General features: G+C 37.1%; 2 protein-coding genes and 1 pseudogene across 2 annotated transcripts; all 3 read right to left on the minus strand.

Moving 5' to 3' along the window:
- Nucleotides 1-225: 225 nt before the first annotated feature.
- Nucleotides 226-4,643, minus strand: LOC127959081 (PI-PLC X domain-containing protein 1-like; annotated as a pseudogene).
- A 77-nt stretch (nucleotides 4,644-4,720) lies between these two features.
- On the minus strand, nucleotides 4,721-9,072 carry rgn (regucalcin). The gene is made up of 7 exons (XM_052559911.1): nucleotides 8,937-9,072; nucleotides 7,870-8,035; nucleotides 7,477-7,662; nucleotides 6,810-7,016; nucleotides 6,580-6,711; nucleotides 5,857-6,011; nucleotides 4,721-5,760 (listed from the first exon to the last, which is right to left on the minus strand). Exons 2-7 carry the CDS (start codon nucleotides 8,030-8,032, stop codon nucleotides 5,710-5,712), a joined length of 894 nt encoding a protein of 297 aa, XP_052415871.1. The 5' UTR covers nucleotides 8,033-8,035; nucleotides 8,937-9,072; the 3' UTR covers nucleotides 4,721-5,709.
- Nucleotides 9,073-9,537: 465 nt separating this feature from the next.
- Nucleotides 9,538-19,945, minus strand: vps16 (VPS16 core subunit of CORVET and HOPS complexes). The gene is made up of 22 exons (XM_052559691.1): nucleotides 19,718-19,945; nucleotides 18,744-18,832; nucleotides 18,553-18,644; nucleotides 17,656-17,784; nucleotides 17,395-17,539; nucleotides 17,153-17,268; nucleotides 16,914-17,036; nucleotides 16,625-16,680; nucleotides 16,350-16,534; nucleotides 15,461-15,537; nucleotides 14,852-14,983; nucleotides 14,607-14,770; nucleotides 14,346-14,454; nucleotides 13,397-13,531; nucleotides 13,202-13,310; nucleotides 12,742-12,839; nucleotides 11,959-12,063; nucleotides 11,619-11,696; nucleotides 11,313-11,482; nucleotides 10,794-10,890; nucleotides 10,610-10,713; nucleotides 9,538-10,139 (listed from the first exon to the last, which is right to left on the minus strand). Exons 1-22 carry the CDS (start codon nucleotides 19,765-19,767, stop codon nucleotides 9,995-9,997), a joined length of 2,508 nt encoding a protein of 835 aa, XP_052415651.1. The 5' UTR covers nucleotides 19,768-19,945; the 3' UTR covers nucleotides 9,538-9,994.
- Between the last annotated feature and the right edge of the window lie 302 nt (nucleotides 19,946-20,247).

A 20,247-nucleotide genomic window follows, 5' to 3' on the forward strand; every position in this document is an offset into this window, starting at 1 on the left:
TTACATTTCAGTAGATTGATTTAAGTGTAAAGTTGCAGGTAAAGTTATTTTGAGACATGTAGCAAACAAAACCCTAAATATGGATTGCCTGTAGATGGCAGCATAGCACAAAACATTGTTTCCTCACAGCTTAGGGACTGTCATAAAAGACTAAAACAAAGTTAATATTTAAACATCAAAAACAACAAGGCTTCCATTAAAAATAACAAGATGCACTGTAAGAAAGATGCTACATTTATGTAATGTTTATGGCAGATTTAAGGGTCAGGTCTCCTTTAAGAGTGTTTGATTGAGTCCAATAACCAGTTGGGTGAATTCATTGCTGAAAGCCCCCACAAAATCTGCACAGATGATGTTGACACATGATTTGCCTGGGCCTGGTCGCTGCTGTTTGACCCAGTTCAAAAGCAGACTATAGGAGCTCAAGGTCATGCTTTGTAAAGACTGGCAAGGATGAGAGAGAACATACTTGGCATCCTCAGTTAGGTTCAGGCCAGCAGCAAAAAACTGACCTGAAAACAAATACAGGGAAATAATTTAGGGAAAACAGGCTTTAATGGAAGATATTTTCTTTCCTTCGGCTTCTTCTCCTGAGACAAAATTTCTAAATGTACCTGCTCTTTTAGGCTACAACCATCAAACTCAGGACAGACTTTCAGACTGTACTGACTTGGTATGCTATATATTCTAACTGATCATACATATACTTGCACTGAGATTCTGAAGTGGGCATTTGATTGACACTTTACTATCCCATGAGGCAACAGGATATGATTTGTGAATGGCAGTGAAGTAACACAATTAATAATGGTTGATCACATGACAGTAACAACATGGCGGATGTAGTAAGTCCAGATTTCATTCATATTAATTTTTTAATGGTAATAAAGTAATTTTTAAACCAAACATTGCACCTACTAGATAGCATGTAATTTTAGATGCATATACAGTGTCTAAAATGTACAGTGACAATGAATTAAGAATTTGTTCCATTGATTAATGTAAATCGTTTTTTTTTTTTTTTTTTTATTGTCAAAGGTGCTTATGAGGAATTGAATGAGGTCTCTGTGTTGATCCAGGTTCATGCCATCAAATGCAGAGAGTGCAATAATGATCACTTCCTTGGTGTGCTGATCTGACCAGCGAGCAACTTCTGTGAGCACTTCCTTAAAATAACAAAACCAGAACACAACCAAAGTTATTCTCGATTTGGAATGAGGAATTAACATGCTTCTAAAATTCAGATCAGCCATACCTCCACTGTCAGAAGGGAAAAGATACCATGTGCAAAGTAGAAAACTTTATCAGGGTCTTTTATCTTATGAGCTATTCTTAAATCGAGAAACCAAATGCCTAAATCCAGCTGGTTACAGATGCTATCTTCCTGGATAAGAAAGATAAAAATAAGCCACGTAAAATGCTGTATATCATCAACACCAAACATTTTGTCAATAGTTTGCCTACACTTAAGGTGATTTAAACCTATGTGACTTCTTAGAAACATCAAAGGAATCAGAAGGACTCAGTCACCATTCAAGGGATGGTTTCCACAAAAATGAAAATTCTGTCATAATTTACTCAGCCTCAAGCTGTTTCAAACCTGTATAAGTGTCTTTCTTCTGCTGAACACAAAATATTATATTTTGAAGAATGTGTGTTCCCAAACAACTGAGGGTAACCACTGACATCCATAGTATTTTTTTTCTAACTATGAAACGGAAGAAAGAAACTAAAACAGATTTAGAACAAACTAAAGGTGAGTAAATGATGACAGAATTTTCATTTTTGAGTGATATATCCCTTGATTTACTTTTGTCATATGTCAAAGATGCAATGAAAGTGCAGTATTTTTTTAAATATCAGACTTACATGTCAGGGATAAGCTATTGGCATCTCTTAACTCACCTGGTCTTCCCTTTTGTTTCTGATATAGCACATTGTCTGAATTATCGAATTGAGGCCACAAAACAGAATCGTCAACACTTCTGTTGTCATAAGAGAGGATGACCTGGTAGTCACTTTCCCAGCAGTCCTTGAGTGAGGGAGTTTGAATGATTATTAACTCATTGCTGTAACCATTTGCATAATATGCTGAGGTCCCTGAATTAATTATTTCCCTCAGTTTTTGAGGATATGGCAAAGGCTATGTATGTACCACTTGAGGCATAGTTTAGTTTTGAAGTGCTCTTTGAGGAAGTTGTTCAGGTTGGTGTGTTGATCGGCTGACATTTCTTTGAAATGTGAGAAAGCAAGGATGGCAACCTCCATAGTGTGCTGTCCTAACCATTTCTCCAGTTCTGTGATTCCCTCCTGTGGTGATTCAAGGTTAGCTGTCATTACAGTTTTCCCATTAAGCTGTTAAATGCAATTAACTTAAAAAGAATAACATGAAAATGAATCAGGGTAATAACCTTCACAGTCATTGTTGTGTATAGTCCATGATCGAAGAATAAATCACTTGATTCAGGCTTTCCAGCAACTCTCAGATCAAAGTATAGCATACCCACATCAATCTGCTCAGAGATGGGTTTTTTTTCTTTTTTCTGGACAATAACTTGAAAACATGAACATAGACTTGCTCCTGACATTTATTGTGACATCACCTGAACAGTCCTCCATTTTTGACAATGGGCCTTAAGAAAGTACTGAACATCTTGTCCAAGGCCTTTATATTTTTAGGTTCCAGTACTGAAGAGTACTGTATCCGAGCTGTATTCCATAGCATCATGATTCCCTTAAAGAAATGTCTGTTCTGTTTCAGTTCACACAGCATCCTATGTCCAGTTCATGTTTGTTGTATGTGATAATACGTTTATATAATGTAAGTTTAATGGATAGTTTGTTAAATTTGAATATGATTATAAACTCTTGAAGTCTACAATTCCAGAGGTCATTTAAATTCAAAACTTTTATCTTATTATTTCAGGTTATGCTGAAAGATTCACAAAAACAGCAAACCAACAAACAAAACGAATGAATCCATTCCACCTTTGCACCAAAACCTTTAGGTCTACTTAAAGTCAACATGAAACCGATCCTATTCACCCCTCTTAAAGGTCCCGTTCTTCGTGATCCCATGTTTTAAACTTTAGTTAGTTTAGTTAATGTTGTTGTTAGAGTATAAAAAAAAAATCTCAATGCCAAGCGAGATATTTTATTTTAACGGAATTCGCCTACAACGAACGACCCGTTTGGACTACATCCCTCTTGTTCCTGCAGTAATGACATCACCAAAACAGTTTTTTGACTAACCTCCGCCCACATCAATACACAAAAAAGGGGCGTGGCCTTGTTGCGCTCCGATGGAGAAGAGGAAGAGCTGCGTTTGTGTTTGTCGCCATGTAGTCGAAACGCTGTTATTTTCATCTCGTAGTCCAATCATCTTTGTTTGGCCTTCCCAGGGACGCTGTTCTTGGAGATGAATGGTTACAATTTATTCAAATTTATTCTTGAAAGATGGAGCAGTTCCCTCTTTGTCTGGAGAAGGCGTTGTTTATGGACCACAACCGGTAAGTGTATTTTATTATTTAACTTGGTGCGTTTAACAGTTTCTGTAACTTATTACACAAAGGGCAACGCTGTTTAGCTTTGTTAACTAGATGTTAGGGCTGTGAAAAAAAAATCGAATGAGATTTTCATGCGCATCTCGTCAGTAAAAATCAAGTATAGGTCTCTGCAGGAAAGTAATGGGAGTTACCAGATCAGGGTGTTTTTACACCATGATACATGATTAGTTGATGTAATAGTGACGTTAGGTTTAGGGGTGGGGTTGGGTAAGGGGGATCATTTAGATTGCATGATTTAGAAACACCCATCAGTTTGAAAACACCCACATGGTGATAAACGTCCACTTTTGCTCTGCAGAGACCTAAGTCTCGTAAAAATTCTCCTGTGATTACATCTCCAGCACATGCTTCTGCCCACTTGCTTCTCAAAACTAGCCCAATCGTGTTTCCAGGAGGGCAGCCTGCGCTCAGCTGCTGTCGAATCACAACACAGGAACTGCTGGCCCACTCAGAACTCGTTACTCGTTAGCATTCTTGGCAATAAAGCTCTTTCTGATTTCTGATTCTTTTTTTTTACGTATTTCTGAAGGAGGGACTTCATAGAACAAGGACAGTTTTATGACAGTGAAAACAGCGGTATACAGATAGGTAAATTGTGTGAAAAATACTGTGTTTTTTTACACACGAAACATGAACACGTTATATTGCACACTGTAAACACAATCAAAGCTTCAAACAAGCGCGAAAAATGGGACCTTTAATGCATAAATCCCTTTATTTTCCGCCTCTTCCTTCCAACCATTATTCTGGCATATAACAGCAACTTTTCCCGCTAAAATCAGGTCCTGTTCCACATTTTCTCACTGAAATCGTTTTTGTCAGTGTTTTGTACTCTCACTCTGTTTTTTTTCTTGTGTTAGCACATGGCCTTGTTAATTGTTTTCTTGGCCATGTGCTCCTTAAGCCCCTCCTCCTTGTTTCCTTTCTACCACACCCTCTTGTTAGCCTGGTTAGTCTGATTGTGCTCACCTGTCCCTCATATATTTTCCTCCCTAACCCTTACCGGTTTGTGGTCATTTTCACCTCCTCTGTCTCTTAACCAGTTGGTCTTGTTTTGTCTACTCCTCGTAGTTCCATGTTCTTGTCTTGCTCCTTGTTTTAGTAATTTGTTTGTTCTTGTTTTTTTTTTTTTTTTTTTTTTTTAAATAGTTTAGTTCTTCTAGTCCTGAGTCTTGGTTTTGTTTGATACTCGAAGTTGGTTAAATTGGAAATAGTTTCTTATTTTGTTACTTTAGTCTTTATTAGTAGATCTTGGGAACAAGGGAAAATTGTTTTGTTTCTGTAGAGCTCTGTCCTGTCTAGTCTTGTCTTTGAGTTCCTGACCTGGTTCTACCTGCCTGGCACTTGGTCTGCTTCAGAGTCGGCAGTCAACAAGTGTGTGTGTGTGTGTGTGTGTGTGTGTGTGTGTGTGTGTGTGTAAGCTCTGCTCTATGGTGCCTTGTGTGGTATTTTCCATTAGCCTGGTCTTGCCGCCCCCTCTTTTGCCAAAGTATTCTACCTGTTTTTTTCTGAAGCTGTCCCAGTGACCTTCCCTAGCTGTTTGTTTACTTTTTTTCCTGTTGTGGTATCACTTGTGCACTTCACTACCCTCTTGTATCAATCTGTTTTGGTTAATGAACCCTCATTATCTCACAATGCAACAGGGTCCTCCTTCAAGATCCCTGACAGTTTTACGCTGAAATAGAGATTATGGATGTAAAACAGTTTGAACGGTTTGTCATTTGGACATGGAAGGGAAATTGTCAATCACAATTACATACATTTTAAAATCATGAACTTCAGAATTTCAGCAGCAGAGCCAAACCAACCTCACATTTGTGGTTAATATACAAGTTACCCTAAATGACCCAAAAATACATCCCTTGAAATAATCTCCTAAAATGTGTGTAAAGTCACACATTGCTCTTTGTGTAGATTATTTAAATTTAATAACATTAAAATTCATATTAAACATGCAATTATTTATTTATTTTTTTTTTAAACGCTTGCGCAGGTTAATTGTCTAATATTAGAAAGGTAGGATTTTTCTAATATTATGAGGTGCAGGTATCACATATACTTTAACTGCATGATTAGAACAATATTGTTGTATCGTGATTGCCAAGTGATCATGAGGCTTTTAATAACAATTTTTCCTTTTTTTTCATCCAGTGTAAGAGAATGGTGGGATGCCCTTCACTCCTAAACCAGACACCTATGATAGGAATAAAGAACATACTGTAATGTCATTATGTGTCAGAGCTGATGTCATGCTACTTTGAGCATGATATGAAATAGGATTAATATATACCTTAAATATGCAACCAGCTTCTGGATGCTTGGCCAGTGAATCTGCATCCATGCCTGCATACGCTGAGGTGACATAGAGATCACTGTAGTCTTTCCCTCCGAAACAGCATGAAGTGGTTTTCTCAGCTGGTAGTTTCACTGTCTGCAGCCGTTTGCCTTTGAAAGGAAGCCCATTACCATTCAACAACTGAAAGATTGCACTGATCTTTGATTTCCATTTAGAATCATCTCAATTTACTGTATTTTTCGGACTATAAGTCGCAACTAAGTATAAGTCGCATCAGTCCAAAAATATGTCATGACGAGGAAAAAAACATATATAAGTTGCACTGGACTATAAGTCGCATTTATTTAGAACCAAGCACCAAGATAAAACATTACCGATAAAACATTGAGCAGCATAGAGCGCCCTCTGGCGGCTGTAGACGGTAATGTTTTCTCTTGTTTCATGTCAAATTAATTTTTATAAATAAGTCGCACCTGACTATAAGTCGCAGGACCAGCCAAACTATGAAAAAAGTGCGACTTATGGTCTGGAAAATACAGTAAAAACAGTTGTGATGCTTAATTTTTAAAAAAAAAATTTTTTTTGTGGAAACAGAGATACGAAACATTTTGTGTATGAACATTTAAATATGGGAATGTTTCTGTCATAAACATGAATTTAAAGGCCAATTATGGAAGCAACATTGTGGAGACTTTTTAACTATGTTATGTTACACACCTGTTTGTGGGTCGATACGCAGCACTCTTCCTGCATTATAGCAGGCAACCCACAGTTTGCCCTCTGTGTCTATGCACATACCATCTGGTATGCCTTCATCTTTCTCCATGTTGTAAACCATTCTGCGGTTAGCTTAAACAGAAATAAATAAATACACAGATTTTACAAAACCACACTATCCTAATTTTTACATCAAGACCACAGTCCAATGCAATGCGAAACAAACTCACACAGCCCTCCAGTCTGGATGTCATAATCAAACGCCTCCACCATAAACGCCAGGCTGTCAATGTAGTAGAAGACGCGGTGATCCAGTGACCAGTCCAAACCATTGGAGAGGTGCACTTGGTCAAAATGCTGGACAACAGAGTGGTCAGGAAGGAGGGTGTATAGTGCCCCATCCGTCACATCAGGCTTCATGTCCAAACCCATGGTACCTGCACACAAGTAAAGGAGAAGTGCCAATGACACAGTCCTTCAATTCAACTGGTTTATTTAAAGAATTAAAGGTTTAGAGGTTTAACCCCAAAATGACAATTCTCTCATCATTTACTCACTTCTATGTCATTCCAAACTTGTATGACTTTCTTTCTTTAATTTCTGTTCCCACTGATTTGTATGCATACAAAGGAAATCATTGGGAAATCAAAACTGTTTGGTTCTTCATACATTCTACATAATATCTTCTTTTGTATTCAGCAGAAGACAAAATGCATACATGTTTGGAATGATATAAAGCTGAGTAAATATTGACAGAATTTGTATTTTTGTGTGAACTTCATCTTTATATTCAGCCAGAAACTATTATCAGCTTCTGTAAATTCTTAAAAAACAAAAACTACAATGCAAAATTACAACTGTCACAAGATCACAACACTGATTTCTCTCACAAAGTACCTGCAAAAAACCTGCCAGCTGGATCTACTTTTCCATCATTGAAGCGGGTGTTTGGTTTTTCCCTGTCATCAACATTGGCGACAGGTGTAACCGAACGCTTTACCCAGTCAACAAATGCAAACCGAGTTCCCTCTGCGATGACGTAACCACCTGCCTGCCGTGGAACCACAGATCCTACAAGTTTCTCTGTGCAAAGATAAGACATTTGAATTCATCAACATTATAATGCATGCTAATTTCATTTGAATCAATGTGTAATGCACCTTTAAATAAAATGCAAACTCAAAACACTAACAACATGATTTTTATTTTGGGAATTAATGCATTTTACTTGAAAGTCACAAAAAATGCAGCTCACACATATAACTAAACTTACCATGTCTTCAGGCTTACCTGTGGCAATGCTGTCTATTTTATTGGTCAGTGAGTTCCACCGGCTGACCCTTTTACCCATAATATCAACGTACAACAAAGTGGAGTCCTTCTCCTCCCAGACGGGACTCTCACCGACTTCATTCTGTTCTTTGATAACACATTCAACTTTTATGGATGACATGACCTGAAACACACAAGTAAAGATCAAGTAATTGTATGACGTCCTCAAACAACCTTTACCTTAGAAACTGCTTAGTTAAGATCAAGAAAAACAAAGTTCAGTCCAAGAAGACACATGCTGGTGAAGTTTACACTCTAGAATAAACTAAACTTGAAAGCTTTATTTTAGCAGGCATTATGATATTTATAACAGATAGTTTTTTTAACATCTTGCTTATATGTATAAATATGTTAGATAGATTATGTGTAAAAAAATAAATAAAAAAAATATCTGTTGTCAAACTGATTTCCCCAGAACACCGCCCCGTCTGTTATGGGTCGTCTGTTATTGGTCGAGCAAAAATTTAGTCCTCCCCCACACACACGCCATTGGTCGAGACAAATATGCCACACGGATAGCCACCCTATTATTGAGTACATAAAATACATTTAATATGGATTATAAACATAAATAAATTATTATTTTTCTTTGTTTTGAGCTACGAATGAACGTGACAGCTGATTGTATATTAATAATCATAACCGTAATCACCTCGATAATTCATTTGACACTTGCTGACGAATTAATGTTAAATGACAGTCATGCAGATTGTCTGTTACAGATCATTGCTCAGTCACAATTTGTCGTTAATCTGTCGTTAATCACGCTCGTGTCTACACGACGCATCTGTTATTGAAATACACTGGAAACTCTTCAACATTAATCGACTATGTACTAAAAAAATGTACTGGATTTTTTAATACATATACCGTTACGATGTTTCATTTAACGAAGTTACACCAACAAAACAAAGAGAAACAATAAGAACTGTAAAGAGCAGCACTTGATAAAGAAGGCATGCAGCTTTTGTGAAAAGTTTGTATTGGACATCGTATTTCCTGCAAAACAAGACGTTTTGTCTTACCTTTTTCGACTATATCCTCTTTGGTCGCTGTCCTTGCAAAAATTTCTCAACTTTGCAAAGTTTCCGCATGTAAATGTGACGTGACGTGACAATCACAATAGAGCGCCCTATTAGGTCTCTGCAGGAAAGTAGTGGGAGTTACCAGACCAGGGTGTTTTTACACCATGATACCTGATTGGTTTACGTCATAGTGACGATAGGTTTAGGGGTGGGGTTGGGTAAGGGGGCTTATTTAAATTGCATGATTTAAAAACACCCAGCAGTTTGAAAAAGGCCCCAAGGTTATTTACATTACATTTACATTTATTTATTTAGCAGACGCTTTTATCCAAAGCGACTTACAGATGAAGAGAGTGGAAGCAATCAAAAACAACAAAAAGAGGTTAAAGAAGGTTATTAACGCCCACTTTTGCTCTGCAGAGACCTAAGTCCCCCGTCTTGTCTCATGCATTTGGTTTAAACACACCCTAAAATAAGGATAAAGGTGCAAAAGAGGAGTTTGACCCCAGTCCCTCAATACTTGGTCATGATGACAAAAAAGCATGATTGTTCTAAAAAGAACCAACACTGTGATTTATGTGCACACAATAAATTCAACACGTTTTGGTATCCAATCATGGTTTAATTAAAATAACAACTGTTTTGTTATATTGATAAAGGCATTATCTCTACAGAGCACAGGCATGAACATACGATCAAAGACAGTCTGATTATACAACAACACACAAACAATGGTTCATAATGCAGTTATAGGTACAAAGGTTTTTATGGTTTACAGGTAAATGCAAGATAGGAACCGCTTCTAGCTGTCCGACAGACACAGCAAAAACATAAACAGATGACATGCCAATTTTCTTGCTGTCCATCTTTCTCTCCACCCAAGAAATTTCCTTCATTGTGCAGAATTTTAATGACAATGTTCCATTACATCAGGAGGAATTTACATAGCCTGAAATCAAATTCAGCTGCGAGCTGGTTTGTGCAGGAGAATGGGTGCACAGTGGTTCACTGTTGGGCAGCAAATGCAATTGAGCTGAGCAGGATAGAAGCGTACAGGATCACTTTTTGACAGCAGTGGCTCTAGCACGGTTGAGACGTTCCATCAGAAGATGATCAGTGGTGGCTGAACAGCGTGACAGAACAGTACTGATCTCGGATTCATTACGCCTCTCGATAGCAGCCTCTGCAGCACCCTCCATATCCCTGTGTGAGAGACAACAATATTTATTGTGGTTCTTTGTCTTAATCAGGAACAGTAATGTACACTTTTGATCAAAGTTTTGGGGTAGGAAATATTTTTTTAATGTTACTGAAAGTCACCAAGTCTACATTTGATTAAAAAAATAGTACAAACATTAATATTGTGAAAGATTATTACAATTTATAATAACTTTTCTATTTTAATATTTTAAAATGTAATTTATTCCTGTGATGGGAAAGCTACATTTTCAGCATCATTACTCCAGTCTTCAGTAGCACCTGATCATTCAGAACTCATACTAATATACTTATTTGCTGCACAAGAAACATTTCTAATTGTTGTCAATGTAGAAAATGTTTGTGCTGCTTCCAAATCTTTTTTTTGTCCCTTTAATTTGTCCCTGCTAATTTAAAATATTAATTGCTTTCAGAAAAGAAGAAGGGGCCAAATACATTTCAGAACAAACTCTTACCCCACTGCAAGGTGAGCTTTGACCTTCTGCTCAGGTGTGACTTTAGACACATACTTCTTGGCTTCATATTTGTTATGGTGTTTAATGCACACCTCAACAAATGGCTGTGATCAGAGAAAGACGATTATAAATACCTCACAACAGCAAGTCTAAGAATAATTCAGATCATCAGGACACAAGTTACCAGATATCCAATAGGAGATTTTTTGCTTTTGCCAAATTTCTCCAGCTCTTCCCAGTCCTCCTTCTCAGCCAGAGCCTTTAACTTCAGCCACCAGAACCTGAAAATGAGAAACACCTTCACTCATATCAATATCTTATACCTCATCCATCCATCAATTTTCCTCACTGCTTATCTTCTGCAGGGTTGCAGGGGGATGAGGACTATCCCAGCTTCTAGGACCTCGAAACATACACTATATATGTATCAGCCACTACATTAACACCACTATGGGTGAAGTGAATAACACTGGTTATATTTTTTACAACTGGACCATTACATTACAACTGCTGTCTTTAATTACAGACAATATTAGCTCTGGTTTATTAGGTCAGAGAATGTCTTCGAGATTCTCAACACTGCCAGTGGGATATGAATTAAATGTTGTTCAAGGTTTATTCCTTCATTAAAACAAAATAAAAACAGTGCCACAGAAGGAGACACTATAAATCATTTAAGTAAAACTATAATCAGAAGGCCCACCTCTTGTCGGGGACTCTGAAGTCTTTGTAAAGTTGTTCGGCGTGTTTGTGCAGTCCCACAGACAGCAGCGTGGTCATAGTGTCATGAAGGGAGAATCCCACGAGCAACTCACCCTTCTCTTCCTCTAGCTTCCTCTGAAACCGCAGAAGACGCATTTCATCTTCTGTTGTCTGAGAGAGGAGAAAGAAGGAAGAAAGGCTATAATTCCTTTTAATAATTCACAGATGTAATGTTCTGGCTACACGGACAGTGAACGCTGACCCAGGCTGCTAATCTGCCTGTTACAGGAGAGTCTGAGGTCTTCACCTTGGCAGAAAATTCATTCTTGGCTTTGTAGTACTCGTCCACAGCACTTTGTAAAAGAGCAATCCGAGCTTCCAGTCTCTGCAATTACACACATATGTAGAGTACACCTTTACATTCTTAGCAGATGCATTTCCACCAACGCAACTAGCAAAATAATTTTACTAAAAATAATAGAAGAGTATTAAGAAATGAAGGTGGAAAGCAAAGAAGGCATGCCTTCAAACCCCACACATTGGTGGAAATCGATCCACCATAATTTTTTAGCACTTTTATAGCACACCTGTCATTCAAATCATGGAAGTGGGAGGAAAATGAGGAAGAAAGAACAGTAAACACCTACCTGCTCTTTATAGCTGGCCTTCACATAAAAATTGCCAAGTTCTTCATGATCATCATCTTGATTGAAAAGATCTTTGAGTGTATCCTGCTCCTGATGCTTGCAGAACTACACACACATACACACACACACACACACACACACACATACACAAAAACAATGACAATGTGAACAGTGAAAAAAAAAGCATTGTTATTTTAATATTACCGATACAATATCATAGTATTTATTAATATTTTGCATTAGCTTTTATTTTTATAGTTTTAATATAATTTTATTTTAGGTTTTGGTAATTTTTTATGAGCTTTTGTCTATTATAAATACTTATATTTACCTCTAATTTATTTTTATTTCATTTTTAGTTTTGGAAAGTTGGACTTCAATTTCAACATATTCATATGTATTCAAGTTTAGGCTTTTCATATAATAATATTTGTTTTTAAATTATGAAAACTTTCAGTAGTTTTAGTTTTACTGTAGTTAATGATAAAAACTAGGGTGCTGACGTGGAAGAACTAGGCAGAAATCATTTTTCCATATATAATGCAAGAAAATCCTAGCCAATCAGAACAGATTTGATGTTCATATATGAGCAGAGGGATTTTGAACAATCAGATTTTATTGCGGCCCTTTGCAATGTTCCCAGACATACACATTAGCTCATGAACATTATATAGGTTAGCTCAAAAAGAGATGGGGCATGTTCTTTTCATAAATAATGCCTATGGTTCTCAGTACAGAGAGTGTGTGTGTCTTCAGGAAGCAGGTGTGTGCAGATGTGCATACCTGTTTGTAGAGGCTCAGAGCCACAGGCTGGTTCCTCAACATCATGAAGAAGTCTCCTCTGTTCAGCTCATTCTTCAGGTACATAACCACTGTGTACACTAGCATACAAGAAAGCATGCAGGTAACCCATCTCCAGTGATTCTGGATATGATTTGTGTATCTGTAACGGAGTGTGTGTTTCTAATGCATATGTGTGAGTGTTTGCTCAGTTTAGCATCAGATGACATCTCTATTTTTCATTCCTGTCAAATGGATCGTAAACAATGGAGAGTAATCTTTAAAATACATCAAATCTTTTTAATGCACATAGGTGATCTGACCAAGCTACTATTTGCTGAGAAATTTAATTTATTACACACAGTTAATTTCAAAAGTTTTTTTTTTAAACAAAACTGAAAAGCAGTGTATCTAGGTGGACAGTTCATGAGGTTTTAGAACATGTATGTGAAGGTGTGTGTACCGAGGTCTGTGTCTCCACTCTCAATGGCTTTGCTCAAAGCCAGAGGGCTTTTCTTCATTTTTAACAGCAGTGGGACCTGCTCGCCGGAACGAGGCTCAAACTCCAACAACTGAAAGAGAGAGACCAACACAAACTAACTGACAACCCATAATACCAATGGCCCTTGGTTTTTAATAGAAGTCTGTGTGTGTGTACCTTGATGGCGAGCTCTGTGCGTCCACTCTCATATGCTTTAGTGGCGATTTCAGAGTAGGAGATTCCAGCAGCATCAGCAAGCTTCACACTCACAGCTTTTGCGATGACTTCATCTGATTCTTCCTTCTGCTGGACCTACAAAAGCACACGCAAAGAAACTTTTATGGAATTTAGCTGATTGACATCAGAACCTCTCAGAATGAACAAAACATCACATCTTCACGAGGTTTAGCAGGTGCAATGAAACCCATCTGCACCTGCAGATGTCCTCTGGTTCTGTAAACAACATCTGCGAAAACACCTGATGTCTGTGGATTCATAAAACTCATAAATGACTGTGATATCAACTTTATAATAAATGGGGACTTCAAAGAGACACAAAATTGGCATAAAATGTAAGTAAAAAAAGTAGTCCATGACCATTCAAAACTTTGCGGTCAGTAAGATTTTTGAAGTCTCTTATGCTCACCAAGGCTGCATTTATTTGATTCTAAATACAGTAAAAACAGTAATACAGTAAAACAACATTACTATTTTAAATAATAATAATAGTCTTTACTGTCAAGTTTGAAAATGTAATGCAACTTTGCTAAATAAAACTTTCAGTTAAAGAAAAAAAGGCTGCATTCAGCAAAGTTACCATAAATTGATGAAAATTGACAGTAAAGACTCACCATTATTTAAAACAGTTAATTAACATTTTAATAATATTTCACTTTAGCATATTACTGTTTTTACTGTATTTTGAGAAAAATATTAATCATTTAATTCAATAAAAAAATTATATAAAACAATTAATTAAATTTGATAGTGTAATCAATAAAAATAAACATCACAACATTCGTATATTTTGACTTTTAAAAAACGAATCAAGCACACACACACACACACACACACACACACACACACACACACACACACACACACACACACACACACACACACACACCTTGTAGCAGGCCCAGTGTTTGAGTACTCGGCTCACTCCCTGATATTCTGGAGTCTTTAAATAGCGGCAAACCTCAATAGCAAGCGGATAGAGTTTACGATACACCAGTCTGAAACACAGAAAGAGCAAATAAGAGCGAAGACGAATAATCTGGTTTGCCACCCTTATTTTACAACTTTACTCATTTTAAAGGAAGTGATGACAGAACAATTCTCTGCATGTTCTGCACAGAATTAGATTACGGGGATCTTCTGGTCTCACCTGTCAATGAGCACCTGCACAGTCATCTGTTTGAACTGAGTGTGGGTAAGAGGAATGCCAACGGTATAGTCTCGGACTGCATTCAACACCCGCAGGTCTCTGCACATGCTGACAAACTGCTCTGGAGGAAAATTACTCAAAAAGCACTTCCCAAATGAGGCTGCCTGCAGAGACAACAATTGAGAGAGAGAAGGTATGAACCCATGTGTATTGTCTTCCCGCAGCATTTAAGCTTTGTGGCTCACCCTCAAGAGTGTTTTCTGTGTCTCAGGTTCATGTTCATGTCCGGCGGCCTCCACACACTGCCTCACAGCCTCGCTCAACAGACTCTGCTCTTTAATCTCTCTCAGGTACTCATCTGCCTTCTGACTCTCTTTCTGCAAATGTGTTCAAACATAAAAGCCATGAGATATAATATACCCACCATAATTAGCACTTATAGGATAGTTCACCCCAAATTAAAAAATAAATAAATAAATAAATGAAAACTGTTCAGTTAACCATAATCTTTAAAATATCTTATTTTGTGTTCAACAGAAGAAACTAATAAAGGTTTGGAACAACTTAATGGTGACTAAACGGAAATGTAATATTTAGGTAAACTGTACCTTGGATACAGAGATTTTTTTTCAGCTGGCAACAATTAAACATTTTAAACATATTTTTGAATTGTCCAAATATTTACCTTTAAGACAAATTAACAAAATTTTTTTATCCCAATAACTTTAACAAAAGTATGTAATTATCAATAGTAGCTGTACATTTATTGTCATTAATATGCATTATATTTTCACATTTCTTCACACCATGTCGAACTTTATTAATATGTACCCAACACAGCAAATGTGTCTTACCTCATATTCTTTATGAGCCTCCAGAAGTAATGCTCCAGGAGCCATTGAGGCAATTTTAAAGATCTCCTCACATGCACCTGCAGAGCATCATGGGAAAATCAAATCACTAGTGGGCTTGAGGGATGTAGAACCTGGCAGCAATCCATATACATTATCACTGCTCAGATGTTTGGGGTCAGTAAGATTTGGCTTTTGCTTTTGATTGAAATTATTCATTTTATTCAGCAAAGATAAATTAAAATCGAAAGTAACGAAAGTAACACTAAAGACCTTTATAATTCTAAATTCTGTTCTTTTAAACTTTCTATTCATCAAAGAATCTCACAAAAATATTGAGCAGCTAAACTGTGTTCAACATTGATATTAACGTATTTTCCGGACTATAAGTCACACTTTTTTTCATAATTTGGCACTTTGGTTGGTCCTGCGACTTAAAGTCAGGTGCGACTTATTTATCAAAATGAATTTGACATGAACCAAGAGAAATTAACCAAGATAAAACATTACCATCTACAGCCACGAGAGGGCGCTCTATGCTGCTCAGTGCTCCTGTAGTCTACACTGAAAACAGAGAGCGCCCTCTCGTGGCTGTAGACGGTAATGTTTTCTCTTGGTTCTAAATAAATGCGATTTATAGTCCAGTGCGACTTATATATGTTTTTTTCTTCATCATGACGTATTTTTGGACTGATGCGACTTATACTCAGGTACGATTTATAGTCCGAAAAATACGGTATGTTTCTTGAGCACCAGTTTACTAGAATGATTTCTGAAGGATAATGTGGCATTGCCATCACAGAAATATAGTATATTTTAATCCTGCCAAAATCTGACTGACCCCACAGTTTTAAACGGTAGTGTGGAATTTTCTCAATATACATTTACTAACCTGGGACCTCTTGCAGAAGCTCATGGTGTGTTCCACTGATGATCCGAACCCCGTCCAGCTCCGGCACCAGAACGGAGTCATCGTCCAGGTGGTACTGAATAGTTTCTTTACATTCTCCCACCACTATGAGGAGCCCATCCCACATTACCACAGCTGATGGCTGCTGACTCTTGGGCCTGCGACACCTGCAAAAAAATTAATAACAATTATGTGAGTGAAAATACAGCATACACCAAATATACATATAACATGCAAAGAGTAAAAGAGTGCCATACCAGGCCATCTGTTTAGGGGGAGTTTTGATGTTAGTGTCCACCTCACTGAGTTTCTCCTGCAAAAGAAAACATTTGCCTGATGCTGCTTTGTTGTGCAAAAGTATTAAGGCTGTAATTAAGGCTTAAGACAGAGCAATTAATTAACTAGTCCATTAGTTAATTAATCAACTAAAGTGGACAGAGTAATGAATAATGGAAAAACAATCACTTAGACCACTGACCACAAGTTTCTGTGACCAGAGTATACTGGTGAATAAATACACAAGTGATATTGCTGGGTTTCACTTACCTTTAGGTTGGATGTGCCCATCCACACATGGCCAGAGTCGGTGAGGAGCGCCAGATACTTATAACTGAATGAGACACACATGTGAACTATGCTGGACGCTTGTGGAGAGAGACCGGGGGGAGTCTAATACACAAACACACACACACACACACATATATTCAAACATTATTTAGCGGGTGCTCTCTCTTATCCATTTTGGCTGTTTAAAACTAGTTTGAGTGTGTGTGAGTGGTCTTTACCACAGGTGTGCAGGCTGTATTATCTAAGATGAACAATTGAGATCCATTGGCCACCAGCACTTTACTTTGTCTGTCCTGTGTCAGGACTGCCCAGCATGAGGGTGCCCCCTGTAGACCTGAAATTAAAAAAAGACCACTAGGGGTTAGAAACATAGACCATTAATAATTATATCTCACTTATACATTATCTTTCACAATACTGTGGAATTTTGTATTGTTATTACAAAGAATGCATATTTTACCTGGAACCTCAGGCAACCGCCTCAATTTTATGTCATCAATATTTGTGGCCAAAGTGTATCGCAAGGCACCTGTCAATATGGCAACACCTGTCCCATAGGGCGAATGGAAAATCTTGGTCTCCAGCACCTGACTCTGAGAAAGTTCCTGTGAGAGAATCAAAGCTATGGCTCAGTTCTAAATCAATACTGATTTAAAAAAAAGCAATGCTTTGAAATTAAAGTAACACAAATGCATCCTTTCTCAGATGTATGCATTCTGACATTGCCCATGCTGAAGTGTCTCTTGAAGCCACCCCAGAGATCGTAGACAAGCACAGTGCCATCCTCCTGGACACACAGCAGGTCATCAGACACCGTCCAACCCAGCTGCTTCACCACTCCACTCTTCCACTGAGACGGACAAAGAGAGAAGTTACTATACAGAATTTTTGTTCATGGTTATAGGTATTCTCAAAAAAAAAAAAAAAACATTATTTAATAACTATTAGTTAGTTCTAGGGCTGCTCAATCTGGTGAAAAGTTAACTGCAATAAAAATTTCTAATTTAAAATTAGCATGAAAAAAATTAAGGTTTGCATTTATATGTATATGTATATGTATGTATATATATATGGCAATAAAATAATAATAATAAAATAAAAATAGGACAATTATTAAATAAAAATGAAATAAGAAATATTGCTTTGTAATTTCATTTTAACTAAAAAATAAGTTAAAAAAGAAAAAACTATTTTATTTTAAGTGTAAAATTACAACAGTGATATTACTTATATATATATATATATATCTTAATATTAAACCATCTAACTTTCATTTAGAAAGAAAACCACATTGAGCCCATAAAGCATCTCCGTTGTTGTCTAAGTGCTTCTTTTAACAAGTATGGGAAGATGGTTGTTGCAATTTGAGTTTCCTAATGCATGTTAGAAACAATCCAAACTTAGTGCAGATACAGTACATAGATGAATTCATGTGAAGCAGCATTTACTGCAAACTGAGCTGCTCAAAGATGCCACAAACACCGCTGGATAACAAACAACTAGGAAATCATTGCTGCACATATTTATTTAACTAAATGGCAGTCTTATGATTTGCTAATCACACTAAGCCATATCTTGATTAATCAGGCAGCCTTCCTGTGCAGCTGTGTGTTCTTACTGGAAAACTGGCCAGAGGCAGTCCTGAGGAAGAGAAGATCTCTAACTGAGGTCTGGCACTGGAAGAGCGTCGGTTATGACCCTTTAGGAGAGCTGATACAGAAAGAAGTGTCAGTCTTTGAACTCTGCAAAACTGTACCAAGAAATTATCCTACATAAGATTTTGCGTGGCAGATTTAACCCAAAACTCACCGATGGGACCCCCATATGGAGCTGCAGCAACCAGAGAATCTTTCAGGCCATCTTTCAGATTCCAGCCCATCTCATACAATTCAATCTTTCTGTTTAAGGAAAAAGAAACAAAGAAGGGGAGGCAAAATGTAAAAAGCATCATAGTAATTGGTATGACTGCCATGCTGTACAACATACTGTAAAAGCCAGGTTAATATGTTTGCCTAGATAAACACAACCCATGCATTCTGGAAAACCTCAATGGAGCCAGCAATTCTGTTTTGCCTTACATGCCACAGCTTTAAGTCTAAATGTACTTTAAAGTGGACATCTAGGGGTTTCAGAGATATGCTTAGCAATGACAACATTCTTAGTCTTCAAAATTAGCTGAAATTACATGACAAAAAATACAGTACCTATAGCCTACATTAAAACTATAATTAAAATAGTTTTCTATGTCTGATTGTGTGTGCAGTTAATTTACCCTGAAATCAACCAATAAAGCATAAAATAAAACTAATAAAGCATAAAATAAATAAATCAGAATTCTTCTGCAGTGCTTTGCCTTCATTTTCTTGTCTTGATGCCAAGTTATGTGATTGTAGTTTTCATAAAGCAAACTGTAAATAAAAAAAGAACTATAACCTTACCTAAACCCCTTAAAATAAACTAGTTGGAAAAAACGTTTCTTACTAATAGATTTACAGTATTAAGAACTTTTCCAGAATAGCATGGTTAATTCAGTCATAGTTGCAATTAAATCCAGGCTACTTCTATAAAGGAAAGACAAAGGCGTTTGTGCTGCTTGTTAACTGATTCAGTGCCACTCATGACAGCTGTCACATGACACCAGAGGCTCCTCAAAACAAACTTCCAGTTTAAAAGCTACACTTCCTCTGGACCTAAACGAACACATCTATGCAGGACAATGCTTTATACACTCTTATTCTTGCACATTTAATAAACAGAATGATTCAGCTGTTCTGATATTTTACCTGTAAAAAGACTCGCCCAGAGGGTTCCAGTTCGCTGTGACAAACGCCATGTCCTCCTGTCCTGATGAAACGATGTAATGTGTTTAAGGTTATGATTAAATGTCAGTATTAGCGAGGCATTATGATTTATAATTTTTATCGTGTTGTTTATTTCATTCTTCCTCGCCCAGCTCTTCCTTTAGTCTTCTTCTGACTCTATGATGTCGTTGATCAGAGATCAGCGCCTGTGTTTGGCGCCAGCTAGTGTTTCGGAAGTTGCACTACAGTAGGCTACTACCAAAAGTTCAAGGGACCTAGGTGCTGTTTCTAATTGTTTAAACGCGATAATAAATATTTTAAATTTTAAATTTTGTATTTAAATTTTTTTTTATAACTTTCTCTTTATAGTTATTTATGTGCACAGATATTCAAAGCACACAGCACGCAAACTGCGTTGTCACGTGGTCTCTGTTACTTTTTTCAACGCTGCTAAAATCGGATAAAGTCATTTCAGATTACAAGGATAAATCGTTTCTAGAGTATTCGATTTG

Source organism: Carassius gibelio, chromosome B6, assembly GCF_023724105.1.
Source record: "Carassius gibelio isolate Cgi1373 ecotype wild population from Czech Republic chromosome B6, carGib1.2-hapl.c, whole genome shotgun sequence".
Lineage (NCBI taxonomy): Eukaryota > Metazoa > Chordata > Actinopteri > Cypriniformes > Cyprinidae > Carassius > Carassius gibelio.